This window comes from Herpailurus yagouaroundi, unplaced genomic scaffold (genome assembly GCF_014898765.1).
Source record: "Herpailurus yagouaroundi ecotype Mexico unplaced genomic scaffold, PumYag 28, whole genome shotgun sequence".
Lineage (NCBI taxonomy): Eukaryota > Metazoa > Chordata > Mammalia > Carnivora > Felidae > Herpailurus > Herpailurus yagouaroundi.
The window spans coordinates 156786523-156801191 of NW_024412376.1; the positions used below are offsets into that span (position 1 = coordinate 156786523).

Sequence of the window (14669 nt, forward strand, 5' to 3'; positions counted from 1 at the left end):
CATATTCTGTACCACAAGCTGAAGGACAGGAAAAGGCAGAGCATGAAAAGGTACAGAATGGAAGTAGGAGACGCTAATGTTTCCATGTTAGTGGATCATATACAAACACCATACTGAACATTTCTCATAGGGCAGAATGCCTCTGTCTCTTCCACACCCTGCGTAATACCAGCACATCTGCGAAGTTAATACTTTTGAATTGTCCAGGGTTGTGTTTTATCTGCACTTGTCAGGCATTCCACTTGGTGCCTACCTGCCCCTTGTCCCCTCAGGAATTTAGTCTAGAGTTGCGGGGGGCAAGTTGTCAAATTGATGTTTAAGAGCTTACAGAGGAGCGCCTGAGTGGTCAGTCAGTTAAGCGTCTCACTCTAGATTTCAGCTCAGGTCCTGATCTCACAGTTAATGGGATCTAGCCCCACGTCGGGCTCTGCACTGTCAGCACAGAGACTGGGGTTCTCTCTTTTCCTCCCCTCCTCTCTCTCTCTCTCTCTCTTTCTCAAAAATAAATAAATAAACTTAAAAAAAATTTAAGAGCCTGCAGAAAGTCTTTCATGCCTGGAAAGAAATGACTAAAGTTTTAATTAACACTTAATCATGAAAGTTTTACATTCACAAACTTAACTTTTGTAGGTTTCTAGGTTGAACTTGAATATCATTTTATGCTACTTTTAGTAAAAACTTGAACAATCTCTTTCAATTTGAGTGTTGATTTCATGCACAAAATACTAAATGAAGTCACTCTTAATAGAGAGCCCCACACACTACTGGAGTCTCAGACAATGCCACTGGAGGTCAAAGAGGGACACTGTGGTGTCTCCACAAGGGAACATTTCACACTGTTTATGCCCTTAGTTAATCACATTTCCAAGAAAACACTTCAAGTGCCTGAAAGAGAGCTTACTTTGTGTGTGTGTGTGTGTGTGTGTGTGTGTGTGTGTGTGTGCTCGCAGGCGTGGGTTTAATTTTCATTAATAAGAGTTCTGAGTACAAATACATCTAACTTGACATTTAGAAAAAAAATGAGTCAGGGGCATCTGGGTGGCTCAGTCAGTTGAGCGTCCAACTTTGGCTCAGGTCATGATCTCACAGCTCATGAGTTTGAGTCCCGCACGGGGCTCTGCGGTGACAGTTCAGAGCCTGGAGCCTGCTTTGGGTTCTGTGTCTCTGTCTCCCTCTACCCCTCCCCCACTTGTGCTCTGTCTCTCTCAAAAATAAATAAACATTCTTTTTAAAAATTTAAAAAAGAAAAGGAAAAAAAAGGGTCATTTTCTAAGATTTGTCCGCGAAGAAAAACCTGTTCTGTATGTTTTAATCTCTCAATTTTGATGTTTAACACCATAGTGCTTCTAAGTTTATCACTTAATTTTTGGTTTCATTTAAAAAATTCTAGTTAAAGAGACTAGAAAACATCAGGTAGAGAGGAGCGAAAGACTAATTAAAATGACCTGCACATAAAACTTTACTAAACTTTTTTAAAAGGCTTTAAAATAAAACAAGCCAAGATTAGAATACTTTGGCAGAAAAATTACCAGCTGTGAACAAAATAACATTCCAAAATATATTTTCTCAAGAACTGCATTACAAATAATATTGTTTTACATAGATTAAGAATGGCTTGCCACAAAAAAAAAAAAAAATTAAAAAAAAAAAAGGGGCGCCTGGGTGGCGCAGTCGGTTAAGCGTCCGACTTCAGCCAGGTCATGATCTCGCGGTCCGTGAGTTCGAGCCCCGTGTCGGGCTCTGGGCTGATGGCTCGGAGCCTGGAGCCTGTTTCCGATTCTGTGTCTCCCTCTCTCTCTGCCCCTCACCCGTTCATTCTCTGTCTCTCTCTGTCCCAAAAATAAATAAACGTTGAAAAAAATTTTTTTTTAAAAAAAAGAATGGCTTGCCACATACTAAATGTTTATTTATATCAGATATAAAAATCTCTTTAAAAAAACTTTTAAATATAATTTAGCACCTTTGAGAGATTCTGTTCCCAGTAAATGGCAGGATCACACTTTAGAAGCTATCAGGTAGCGTATCTTTTTAATTAGAGACCTAGCCAGGTAAGTCTCATTAAATAGATAGCAACGAGATCTTTGTGAGAGCACGTAAGTTCGTCACAAGTCCGACGGATCAACTGACAACAGCAGGTTTGGGGTTTTTTTTGTTTGTTTGTGTGTTTTATGTTGTCTATCCAAGGGTGCCTGGGTGGCTCAGTTGGTTAAGCATCTGACTTTGGTTCAGGTCATGATCTTGCGGTCCGTGAGTTCTAGCCCCGTGTCCAGCTCTGTGCTGACAGCTCAGAGCCTGGAGTCTGCTTTGGATTCTGTCTCCCTCTCTTTGCACCTTCCCCACTAGCACTCTGTCTCTCTTTCTCTCCCAAAAATAGACATTAAAAAAAATTGTCTATCCATTTTACAAGAGAACGTTCCAAGAGTAGAATTTTATTTTGCCTAGCTTGGACCAGAACCTACATGTGTATTAAAAGAAGCCCAGTTAGGAAACAGAAATATCTTACTTAGTCAAAGATGTGTTTCAACTAAGATAAGGAAGATGGATTTTTTAATATATGGATCCTGCACAAGGCACTTTTCTTATTTTATCTTACTTGTATGGCTTCAGACATCAAAAATATTCGTAGAGAAATTATTCATACACACACACAGCAAAAAAAAACACACAACCAACCAACCACACCCAAGCAACTTACTTTCTAAGTTGATGGTGTGACACAAGAGGTCAGAATTAGCCCTTGCTGCTACCTTTCTTAATTTCCATCATCACACGAAATTTCAGAATTAGCCCTTGCTGCTACCTTTCTTAATTTCCATCATCACACGAAATTTAAAATTAAGTCCCAGGTAAGAGGGCATTGCACCATCTAAGAGTTGAATGAAGAGAGGCTCATAGCCACCATCATTCCGGAAAGACCCACAGAGCCCCTTTATGGGACCAGATGCTGAGAAACAATCTACCATGACAAGAGCTTCTTCGTTCACTGGAGTCCATATTTCCCTCCTGCTATATCTTAAGAGACAACTGTTATGTTGTGAAAAGAGCATGGGATTTTTTTTTTAATTTTTTTTTTCAACGTTTATTTATTTTTGGGACAGAGAGAGACAGAGCATGAACAGGGGAGGGGCAGAGAGAGGGGGAGACACAGAATCAGAAACAGGCTCCAGGCTCTGAGCCATCAGCCCAGAGCCCGACGCGGGGCTCGAACTCACGGACCGCGAGATCGTGACCTGGCTGAAGTCGGACGCTTAACCGACTGCGCCACCCAGGCGCCCCAAGCATGGGATTTTTATAGTGGAAAATGAATTGCCACATGGGAAAGGTGGCCAGATAACTCCCTGAGTTCAGGGCAGGGAGAATCTTTCCTTGGCCTCTGGGAGTTGTCTGGCCCATGCTAAGTGCCTATCAGGCTCTGTCAGAACAGACCCTCCCTCGGTTTAGGAAGGACAGGGTGGCCACTGTTGTCCACACTGAGGTCTCACAGAGGTCAGGATAACACTGTGGTGATCCAAATGCTACTGGCTACCTCGCTCACCAGGCAATACGAGGAACTAGTCACAGACCTCAGGGATCCCGTCTGATCTACAAAAAGGAGGCAACACTTTTTTTTGGATAATGTTATGTTTTTGCGGCATCAGTACCACAAACGGTGCTGGATCCCTGGAACTTTCTGGGAATGTAGGAGATCCAGAGGTAGAGATTGGTTCCATTGGAAGCTGGCCAGGAGGACAGAGACAAAGACAAAGGATTGTAGTGCAGCCAGACCCCCAAGCAGGGGCGGCGGGGGGGGGTGGGGGGGTGGGTGGGTAGGGGAGCAGAAGTGGGACCCTGGGTCTTCCACACGCTTTCTGAGGTGGACCATAATCGATTAAAAGTTCTCAACAGCGACGAACGTGTTAGGACTGAGATGGAGTTTCCTAGTGGCGGGGGTGGGGGGTGGGGGGCTCATGAGTTCCCGTATGAGGCGTGAACAGCAGAGTTAATTCCAAGACCTCACAAATGAAGATGCTGGGCTGCATCCTACAGGCCTTATGCTGATGTTCATTTACCTGGATTGAGAGCCACTTAGAGATCCACAGGGAAGGCAAAGGAAAAATGGATATGGTGGATGCTCATTTTGTGTTCTTGTGACAGGGTACACTGTCACAGGGAGGGAGGGAGGATGAGCAAAAGGACTGAGGCCTCCAAGGTCGATGACCTGCAGCCTCTAACCCCGTGCTGTCCAGTACAGAGGCCATGGCTACGTGTGGCCCCTGAGCACCTGAATTATAGCTAGTCTGAACTAAGATGTACTGAGCACATCTATACCAGACCTGAATACTTAGTGACTGTAAAACAGCTCATTAATATTTTTATATTGATGGCATACAGAAATGACAGTGTATTGCATATATCTGGATTAAGGGCAGCATATTATTAAAATTAATGTAAAATAAACTAATCACCCATTTTTTTTCACTTTTTAAATGTGGCTACTAGGAAATTTGAAATTACTTGTATGGCTTGTAATATATTTCTATCAGGCAGCGCTGCCCTAAACCAGGGGGAGGGAGAACATTCCTGCCCCCAAATCTCAGATGGGTGCTTGGTCCTCATGGCAAAGATCAGTTTGGCAGAGAGATGGGGCCAGCTGGCAGACAAAGGGCAGGGGTCAATTGTCAGTAAGGAGTGTCATTTGGTGTAGCTGGGACCCTTCTTCAGCACCCGGGACCACCGGTGTACTTGGGAGGGGCTGGGGATCTTCCAGCAAATGCTGGGAGCATCTGTTTGGCACTGGAAGACTGGCACTGTCTCACTGGGGCCACGGCCAACGTGTGATCCATGTGTCCCATATTCACTGGCCTCCACATAGTCTGTTAGAGACGCACCTGCTTCATGTGTTCAAGTGTGGTGAGAACGATGCGGTAAAATCCCACGTCTGTCAACCCCATGGAAGCAGATTTTGCAAAATTCTAATTTTTGCTTAAATGCTCTAATTTTATCATTGGCAACAAGTCCTGTGAGTCGCCCTCTCGAAGCTGTGGGCTCCACTCCCTCCATTTTAAGGAAAGTGTCTCCAAAATCCTCAAGTCTGAATAACCGTGGTTTGTCTCTCTTTCTTGTGCGTGAAAATCGCGCTCCGTGAGAAATGTGGTGAGTTTAGCTCCCAACTCAAGACCAGCACCCAGTGCTCTTTCTGGAGTCAGCTGGAAACGGGTGTGCAACAAAAGCACCTTACGCACACTGCCATTTCCTCACACAGAATAATACAAAGATGGCTGCTCACAGATTGAAGTTTAATACAATTACGAGTTTTTAATGCTCCATCAAGATTATTCTCTTTTTAAAAAAAAAATGTTTAGTTTTGAGAGAGAGAGTGCAAGCGAGTGAGCTGGGGAGGGGCAGAGAGAGTCGGGGACAGAGAATGTGAAGTGGGCTCTGCACTGACAGCAGAGAGCCCAAGGCAGGGCTCGAACCCACAAACTGTGACATCATGACCTGAGCTGAAGTCGGACGCTATGATTGTAATAATCATCGAGATCATTCTTGTGACTTGGGCTTCTAGTTCCCATGAGTTGATGGCAGCGAAGAATAGAATGGATGCTATGTGGTTCCTGCTAAATCACAGCAGTCTTTGCCACCGTTGCTTTTGCACCCTGAGTACAAATATCAACACCATGGAAAGGCGGATCACGTCTTCTGCTTCCTCCTCGTGGGCACCCTGAACATATCTTGACGATTCCAAGGGGTCCGCGGACCACATTCAGAGATGTGCCCGCTGAGGCCAGTGGGGGATGCCCACCGCTTACCTGGTCAGTGTGACCTGAGAGGAAGGAGGGGGCGGCTCCCCGGAAGAGATTCAAAGTTCTCATTTGGCTTTTATAAAGATGAGCCAAGTGAATGCATAGTCCGTGGCCGCAAGAACACCTCCACGCCATACTTACCTTGCATACTGCTCTGCAGCAGACATTTCCTAAAACCCTTTCACAGAACAGTGAAGGGCCCGCTGTGTGCCAGGCCCTGTACCGTTTTTCTTCGTCTGCACGATCTCACTTACCCGAAGTGGTCCTTTGAGGGTGGAGACTAATATAAACCCGATTGGCAGATGAGGATACTTGTGGCAGGTAATTCTTCACCCAGGAGGAGACACCATGGAAAGTAGTGGAGCTTGGACTCCATCCCAACTCTTGACTAGATCACGATCCCAAAATGCCACACAGGAACGTCACCTGTGTCATTAAATACATTGAAATAAATGGATGATTCTCAATTAAAAAAAAAAATCATCAGTGGACATTTTCATCCAATGAAATCTAGAACAGAAGCCTAATCTGTACAACAAACCAAAGCAAAGTGGCTAGCTCAAGGCTGGAGGAGATCTGCGGGGTTGAGCAGACTCAGGTTTCTCCCGTCCTTGGGTCTCCCTGACGTCCCTTGGAGGAATGAATAACTAGGACTCCCAGTACCCTAGGGATAGGGTAAGCATCCCAAACCTACGAGTTTGATCCCTGCTCCTACAGCACACCTTTTAAAGATCTGCTCCATTTAGTTTGCAGGTCGTTGCATTTAATCTGTGCAGGTCGGAAGTTGTTTTCCAAAAAGCCCTGCGGGGAGGTGGCCGGCATGGAAATCTATACTCCTTGCTTTAAATAAGCATTCACAACAAGTTTTCCTTTGCGCCCCTTGTAGTACACTTTAGAAGTGATGTATACAGGATACAGCCACAGCATTCCAGAAGCTCATTCCCAGGGTGAATTACAATGTGCAGCGTGGGAAGGACCCTGGGGCAGAAAAATGATGACCCGCCTGGGCCTTGGTCTGGCCTCCTCACACATCCCAGACTTTAGACAAGTTATTCTCTCTGTCTGGGCATCAGTCATGGCATATCATTGCTAGATTGGTGAGTCAGGATAAGAGATGAATCCTAACCTATATGGGAATTTGGAAATGCCCAAAATGAACATGGCAGGAAAAATACCATTTTGCATATTATTTCAGGTTTTCATGCACTGCTTGGATTAATTGTAAGGTTCTTTTTATTTGTAAAATATTATGTAAATGTAGAATTACTAAAGAATAAATTGCATTTGTGGTTTCAAAAAATTAAGAGTGAGCAATTTCGGTGTAACATTTTATCAGTAATTATTAATGACCTATACGCTGGTAAATATCAAGGTGTCTTGTGAGAAACTGAAATCTCAAAAATGGCAACTGTCTGATTCCACCACTGCTAAATAGTAAGTCAAAAATATTTGCCCTCCATTCTTTGCTTCTGTTTAGAGCCTCATTAGCTTAATGATTTACCTACCTTAAGAAATAGAAATAAAATGATAAGAATACTACATAGAGGTACAATAATTTGTAAGCATATATAAAATTTATTTTCTAAACATACATGTTGTGTTTTTACTGTAAAAGTAACCTTGCTATTCTTTTGTGACTTTTTCCCCCAGATATTTTAAGAAAAATTCTACAGAAGAAGTTTGACCTCTCAACTGATTATGAGAAGGTAATTTTTATTGATACATTTGTTAGTAAAAATAAGTATGAACAAAATTTTGGTTGACTTGAAAGTAAATCTTTAAGCAATCAGTTCACCTGTGAACTTTGTAATTTTCTTTGACTAAGAACTTTTATGGAATATTGAAACATCTTATAAATCCCCTTTGATTTCTAAAGCAGAAATTCCAAAAGTAGCGTTTGAAAAAACATTCACCTTTTAAGCTGTATGTATTTCTGTATTTAAAAACTGAAATTTCCTTAAGGGAAGTAATGGGGTAGGGTTTTTTTTAGCTAAGGAAGGAGAGAACTCCCAGACTAACTAGAATTGTTTGACCATTTCTAGAAACAGGGATGTGTACTTTGTTTCAAAATACAGTTTGGTAGGGGTGCCTGGGTGGCTCAGTCGGTTGAGCTTCCGACCTTAGCTCAGGTCATGATCTCACGCTCATGAGTTCGAGCCCCGCGTCGGGCTCTGTGCTGACTGCTCAGAGCCTGGAGCCTGCTTCAGCTTCTGTGTGTCCCTCTCTCTCTCTGCCCCCTCCCCCTTGTTCTGTCTCTCTGTCAAAAATAAATAAAAACATTTAAAATTTTTTAAAAAATAAAATACAGTTTGGTAAAAAGCAGCTTCACATTGGAACAGGTGTATTGAGAGCTCTGTGTGTGCACTTACCTGGGCTAAGGATAAGGAAAATCGCCCTTGATCTCAGGAGGCAAAGAGCCAGATGGCAGAGACCATACTTGATTGTTTAAAGAAGTAGAAGGAGAAGAAGGAAATAAGTAGATTTATAAGTAACAGGAAGAGGAACGTAGGTGAAAAAACGTAATTCTGACCAGGAGTTCTTGCATAAAAGGTGATTGGGGGGCCTGTTGTAAAAAAAGAAGAAAGATAAGCAGGGCTGGAGCAGGTGGGGAGGTGGCTTTGCTGGCATCCGAGTCTTCGGGGACCACGGGAGCCACCAGGACAAGGTGTGAAAGAGTGGAGAGGAAGGAAAGGTGGCCTGGGACCCTGAACGCTCGCTAATATGAGCAGATGGTATTTTCAGAAAGTATTAAAGGACCTTGCGTGCCCCTGCTGAATACCAAGGTGTTGTGCATTCATTCTGTTTGCATCTGTGATGGATTACCCAAACACAAGAGTGTTCTTTGCTTTTGGTTTACGATGAGTGCAGGTTGCCAGTGAAATAAACAGATGTGTGTTGTCCTGAAAGTTAGGATAATTAAAAAAAAAAAATAGTTGAATCTGTCAGGCTCTTAGTCCTGAAGGATTAAGTACTTTGTCCTCTCCTGAAAGTGGTTATCAAGAGAACAATAAAAGCAGACACACGGGGGACATTCTTGAATGGCCAGCACAGCAAACGTGAATGACAGCGTCCCAGTGTGGTGGGGGCAATGTATGGTGAGGGCGGTGATCTCTCACCCAGTGAATGGTCACCTCAGATGCTGTGGTGACAGTGCCTCATATTCTCAGTTTGCAATAAAGTGATACCCAAGAGAAAACAAATACAGATGCCAAAGAGGAAAGCCTTATCTAAAGACCATTTACATGAATTAGTTTCTCTCTAGCGCTCACAGCCTTCCCTAGTACCGTGGAAAAACATTTTCGCTATGAAATGCCCGTGGCTTCCTATGTCTCCCAAACGTGGTTGCCGATGTCTGCCTGCCTCCCTGGGCAGAACAAAATGACCGTTGCTTGTATATTGATATCGAAAAATAACGTACCATTAGCAGCCTGGCCCGAGTGCCAGCTAGTTCTGCCAAAGAATGGGTGGGGATTGCGCTTCACCTGGTCCAGGCCTCGGAGGATGGGGTCCTGAGACCTTGAGGTGACTCTGGGCACCTCAGCCACTACCCGTGGTGAGATTCTTAGTTGGGCCAGTCCTTTATGGCTGGCTTGGTATTAGATTTGGAGCTCCTGTGAAATTGGAGATCTCCCTGGTGCCTGATTTCCTCTCCACCTCAGGTGCCTTTGCAAATGGACCAACACCATTGGCATGGGGGACAAGTGCACTGAGTCCTCATGCATGACCTGAATTCCCCCTTCACGTGGGATCGGGTCACGTTTTCCACTGTTGTCCAAGAAAGAGGGATTTGGTTAGGGAGAGACACTGGAGAAGCCAGACACCTCAGGAGGGGGGCTCTCTGATTGCTTGTAGTCTGACGTATGCCGGCTGTGTTGGGTTGGAGTCCTCTGAAGCGGACCCTGAGTCAAGGCCTCGCGGTCACGTCATTGGTTTGGGAGGTGCAGGGGACACTGGCGGGGAAGTGGAGAGGTAACACGAGGGAGAGAGGGCAGCCTGGAAAGGGTGTGGCATTAAGCCACCGGCCACGGGACGGCTGAAGCTTCATCCTGTAGAATTGCCGGGGCAATGATGTAAAACCCCAGTGTCCAAATTAGTCCCTGGGAAGTGTGAGGGAGCTGAGGTTTCCGGACTGAAGGGGCACAGGTTAGGGGCAGTGTGGGGGCGGGGGACTGTGTTAAGCCCTAAGCACTTCTGACCTGCTGTGGTACCGGAAAAGGCCGGCAAGCACAGAGTGAAAGATGCCGGTAGCTAGAAGCTTGAGGAGGTACATGGAGATGATTGAGGCTTGAGAGATGTGGGAGCCCCAGCAGCGTCTTCTACACTGACCGGTGCCCACTGGCTTTGTAATTACTGCACTCGCAGGTAAGGTCTGTCCAGGCGAGGGGCCCTGGGGAGGCTTTTCAGCTTTTGTCCTGAGTCGAGCATTTCCTCTTCTGGTGAGTTCTCAGATGGCGGAGGAGCCTGGGCCGCGGGGTCAGTGACTTTCCAGCTGGGTGTTCTTTTAGTGAACTGTCTTCAGAAGGAGGCTCAGAAGCATTCAGCTGACCTTTTGCTCCAAGCGCTGGGCCCGACTTTGGGAGGGAAATAGGACTCCTTTTCACAGAACTGCCTCCTCTTTATACTTCAGCTGAAAGTTAAAGGTAATATTTTAAGATCCTTGGCCCCTTCTCCTCCTTGACATTTTTTTATGTACTTCTCTCTTTCATGTATTCATTTTACAGAGTGCTGGCTAGGAGCAGTGCGTCGCAGGGGACAGACTTGCGAAAGTGTGGCCATTATTCCACCAACTCTCAGCTGGTGGAAGGGAGGTTATGGGATAAGAAATACGCATGGATGTTATGGGCTGAATTGTGCCCCAAATTCATCCGTTGAGGTCGTAATCCCAGCACCTCGGAGAGGGATCGTATGAGACATAGTGTCACTACAAGGGTAATTAACTTAAAATGGGGTGATTAGTGAGTCCTAAGCCAGTCTGACTGGCATCCTTATAAGAAGAGGAGATTAGGACGCAGACACACACGAAGAAAAGACCGTGTGGGGACACAGGGAGGAGATGGCCATCTGCAAGCCAAGGAGGCCTCAGAAGAAACCAGACCTTCCCACACCTCGATCTCAGACTCCCAGGCCCTAGACCTGTGAGGAAACACCTTTCTGTTGTTTCAACACTCCGGTCCGCGGCACTTTGTGAAGGCAGCCACAGCAGACTAATGCAGTCCACAGCTGGACCGTAAGGTGGAGGGGGACACGCATCACGCGAGAAGTTCTGATAGAGGGCCGTGAACGAGAACGTTCCGAGGAGGGAGAGTGTTTTTACACCTGGGATGCATTTAAACTGAGACTTCATTAGGGCACCTGGGTGACTCAGCCCACTGAGCGTCTGACTCTTGATTCCGGCTCAGGTCATGATCCCAGGGTTGTGGGACCGAGCCCCACATCAGCCTCCACGCTGAGCGCCGACCCTGCTTGAGATTCTCTCTTTATATCCCTCCGCCCCCTCCCCCGCTTATGCAGTCTGTCTCTAAAAACAATTTTTTAAATAGTAAACAAATAAACGAACTGAGACCTCAAGGCATGTAGCACAAACGAGAGCTACAGCCTTTCTTCATGAGCATGAGGCTCGAAGCACAAAGCTTCTCCACTGCCTCTGAAGCTTACACTGGGTCATCGTCCTCTCTGTAATGACAACAGCCACTGTTTCTTGTCCACCTTGGGCCAACACTGGCTTATGAGCTGACATCGTTTCTTTTTTTTTTTAATTTTTTTTTAACGTTTATTTATTTTTGAGATAGAGAGAGAGAGAGAGCACGAACAGGGGAGGGTCAGAGAAAGAGGGAGACACAGAATCTGAAACAGGCTCCAGGCTCTGAGCTGTCAGCACAGAGTCCGACGCAGGGCTTGAACTCATGGACCTCGAGAACATGACCTGAGCCGAAGTCGGACGCTTAACCGACTGAGCCACCCAGGTGCCCCAACTTGACATCGTTTCCAACCCCCACAATGACACCTGTCCAAGGCAGAAGTATTTCTGCGCTTCACGTGCAAGAAAATCCTGCCCTCGGAGAGGCTGGGGAACTTGCCCAAGGTCACCCAGTGACTAAGTGGTGAAGGTGGGATCCTTCCCGGGACCGGTCTGACTCCAAACCAACACACGTGCGGCCAACAAAAATTCAGCTCAACCCGGGCCACTGTACTGGAGTCCTAAAGTGACTCATTTGGAAGCAGCTCGCGTTGAGTATTCTGAGCTGTGTGAAAAGACCGTCACAGCCTCAGTGTCGTGCCTTTTATTTATTAAACCATAAAATGTTACAGTGGGTAATTAACCCTGGGAAGGGAAATGAGGAAAAGGGAGGACCGGGCAGAGGAAGCCGCGGAAATCCGAGGAACGGCTCTAATAACCGCCGGTTTCTAGCGTCTCTACAGCACGCACAGTGAGGCAGGTACCCTCGGTCATGAGTTACGAGTATTAACCCGTTTAGACTTTACAGGAGTGGTCTGTCTTCACTCGAGGTGTTAAGGCAGAGATGACACGGGCAACTCACCTGCCCACTCAGCGTGTGCCAAACGCCGTGCTCCAGATACAACCTGAGCCGCGCCAAGCCCCTGAGTGTCATTCTCTCGGGGATCAGAGTGCAGGCGGACCCCTTCCCGGGTTCTCTGAGCGCCGGCTGACGGAAACCCAGGGAAAACAGCATGACCTCCCCCTCCTCCAAGCTCACGTGGAGTTTCTGCAGAGAGAGCCCCTCAGCCTGGCTTGTCGGGTGGTGACCCCCCCCCCCACCAAGGAAATAAAAGGACACAATTCCTGTCTTCAAAGGATGCATAGTGTGGAGTGTAGGTGGATGGCTTCCCATCGCTTCCCACCAGCAACCCCTAAGTGCCACCTGCACCTCTAGAAACCTTTCCAGGGGACAGTTGTCCCAGCAACGCCCGTCACCTCCGTCTTTTGATTCTGCACATCCCGGTCCGTCGGAATGGACGGCTTCTTTGCAATGACCTCCTGGATTTGTTTCCTTGTGGCCACAGTCCATCCCCACTCCTGCCTCTTGGTTGGCTGGTTTGTATCTTCGTCCTTCATTTCATTCCTCGGTTATTACCTTTACCTTTCTTTTAATTTTTTTTTTTTACATTTATTTATTCTTTGAGAGACATAGAGAGACAGAGCACAAGTTGGGGAGGGGCAGAGAGAGGAGGAGACACAGAATCCGAAGCAGGCTCCAGGCTCTGAGCTGTCAGCACAGAGCCTGACATGGGACTCAAACTCATGAACCGTGGGATCATGACCTGAGCTGAAGTCAGACATTTAACCGACTGAGCCACCCACCCACACGCCCCTATTTTTTTTAACTTTTTAATGTTTATTTATTTTTGAGAGAGACAGAGACAGAGACAGAGTGTGAGCAGGGGAGGGGCAGAGAGAGGCAGAGAGAGAGGGAGACACAGAACTCGAAGCAGGCTCCAGGCTCTGAGCTGTCAGCACAGAGCCCGATGCAGAGCTGGAACTCATGAGTTGTGAGATCATGGCCTGAGCCAAAGTGGGATGCTTAACTGACTGAGCCGCCCAGGCTCACCTTTCCCTTTCTTGAAGCTTCCTCTGGGGGCAGGTGCTGGGCCTGGGCCTCATCCCTGCTGCTTTTCTTGACCTCACCAGTGCTGACAGTCACTGGATATCGATTTGGCACTTAGGAAACGTCAGGTCATTATTCCAGATGGGTTTGTGGTGTTTGGAGCCCACCCTGCATGTCCGCGAAAGGTAAGTGAATGAGTTCCCTGTTTCCTGCCCTCCAGGAGAGCGAGGCATGCTGCCTGGAAGAGCACACTCCCCTTTCCCGGCAAGAGAAGCACCTTCCAGAGATCTCGGAAGCATTTAGAGAGCAAGCAGTGCACGGCAGTCTGTGCCCAGGATCATGTCTGGGGCTTGCTGGAACTGAGGGATGGGAATAATGCTACCGTGCGTTGATCGTTACATCTTCTTGTTAAACATCATCTTCGTGATGGTGATGACAATTGATTGAGCATGACCCTGGGACACCCGGGTCTGAGCACTTCACATGTATTAACTCACCTCGCATACATTAAAGCGTTTAGAACAGAATAAGGCACTGAGCATGTTGCTTCTCACCGTTTTCTCTTGTTGTCTCTGAAAAACTGCATAAAATAGAGTCTCTGCTGATCCAGATTCCATCAGTAAGGTAACCAAGGCTCAGAGTAGCATTGGCAACAAGGCCTAGGCCCGTCCCCCAGGGATTCTGATGTAATGGGTCAGGGCTGGCTGGTCATTGATATTTTTCAAAAGGTCCCCGGGAGACGATGATGGGTAATTAAGCGGAGTGGGGGGTCGCTGACGCAAAGCGGCATGGCCGGATTCAAACTGCTGCACTGCACCATAATAACCTCATACTGTGTGACAGCCGGCACAAACAGGAAAAAGATGAAGATTCACCCAGCTCCAGCAGTGGGGGGGCGGTTGTTGGCACCCCATCAAATCAGACCAGACTGACTCCTGGGTGGGAATATTAAGTACCAAAGAATCAGCTGATTGTTGTAGCTTACAGGTGCTTCTGCTCTGGCCCCAGCCCAGCACCATCTGCCCTTGGAGCTGAGAGCAGGTGTCCCAAACCCACCTGATCAGGCCATGACACCAGGGTTGGTTTAAAGACAGGCTCCTGGTTTTACCCAAATCTCCTGATACCCGCTCTAGGGGAGGAGCCTGAAGTCAGTGTTTTTCACACATTTATGGTGGTAAGTTGGGGAGACTGTGGGGCCCATGCCCAGGAAGGGAGTCTGGGGTCACTCAAGATGCCCCATGTGACCCTGGGGGCATGTGTACCTGAACTGCCCACCCCGACACTTTGGATGCCTCATTTAACACGTACTAATATCACAAAC

The 14669-nt window shown here is 46.8% G+C and overlaps 1 protein-coding gene across 12 annotated transcripts in view; it reads left to right on the forward strand.

Annotated features, from left to right (window-relative positions):
- The window catches only part of PROM1 (prominin 1), a 135987-nt gene that overhangs the window by 62447 nt on the left and 58871 nt on the right, over nt 1–14669 (forward strand). For all 12 annotated transcript variants that reach the window (XR_005794110.1, XR_005794109.1, XM_040487436.1 and 9 more), the window contains one exon: nt 7434–7489. Coding sequence is in view for 10 of the 12 variants with exons in the window: in XM_040487436.1 (XP_040343370.1) it covers nt 7434–7489 (56 nt within the window). In the remaining 2 variants the exon portion in view is untranslated. The remainder of the gene's footprint in view (nt 1–7433; nt 7490–14669) is intronic.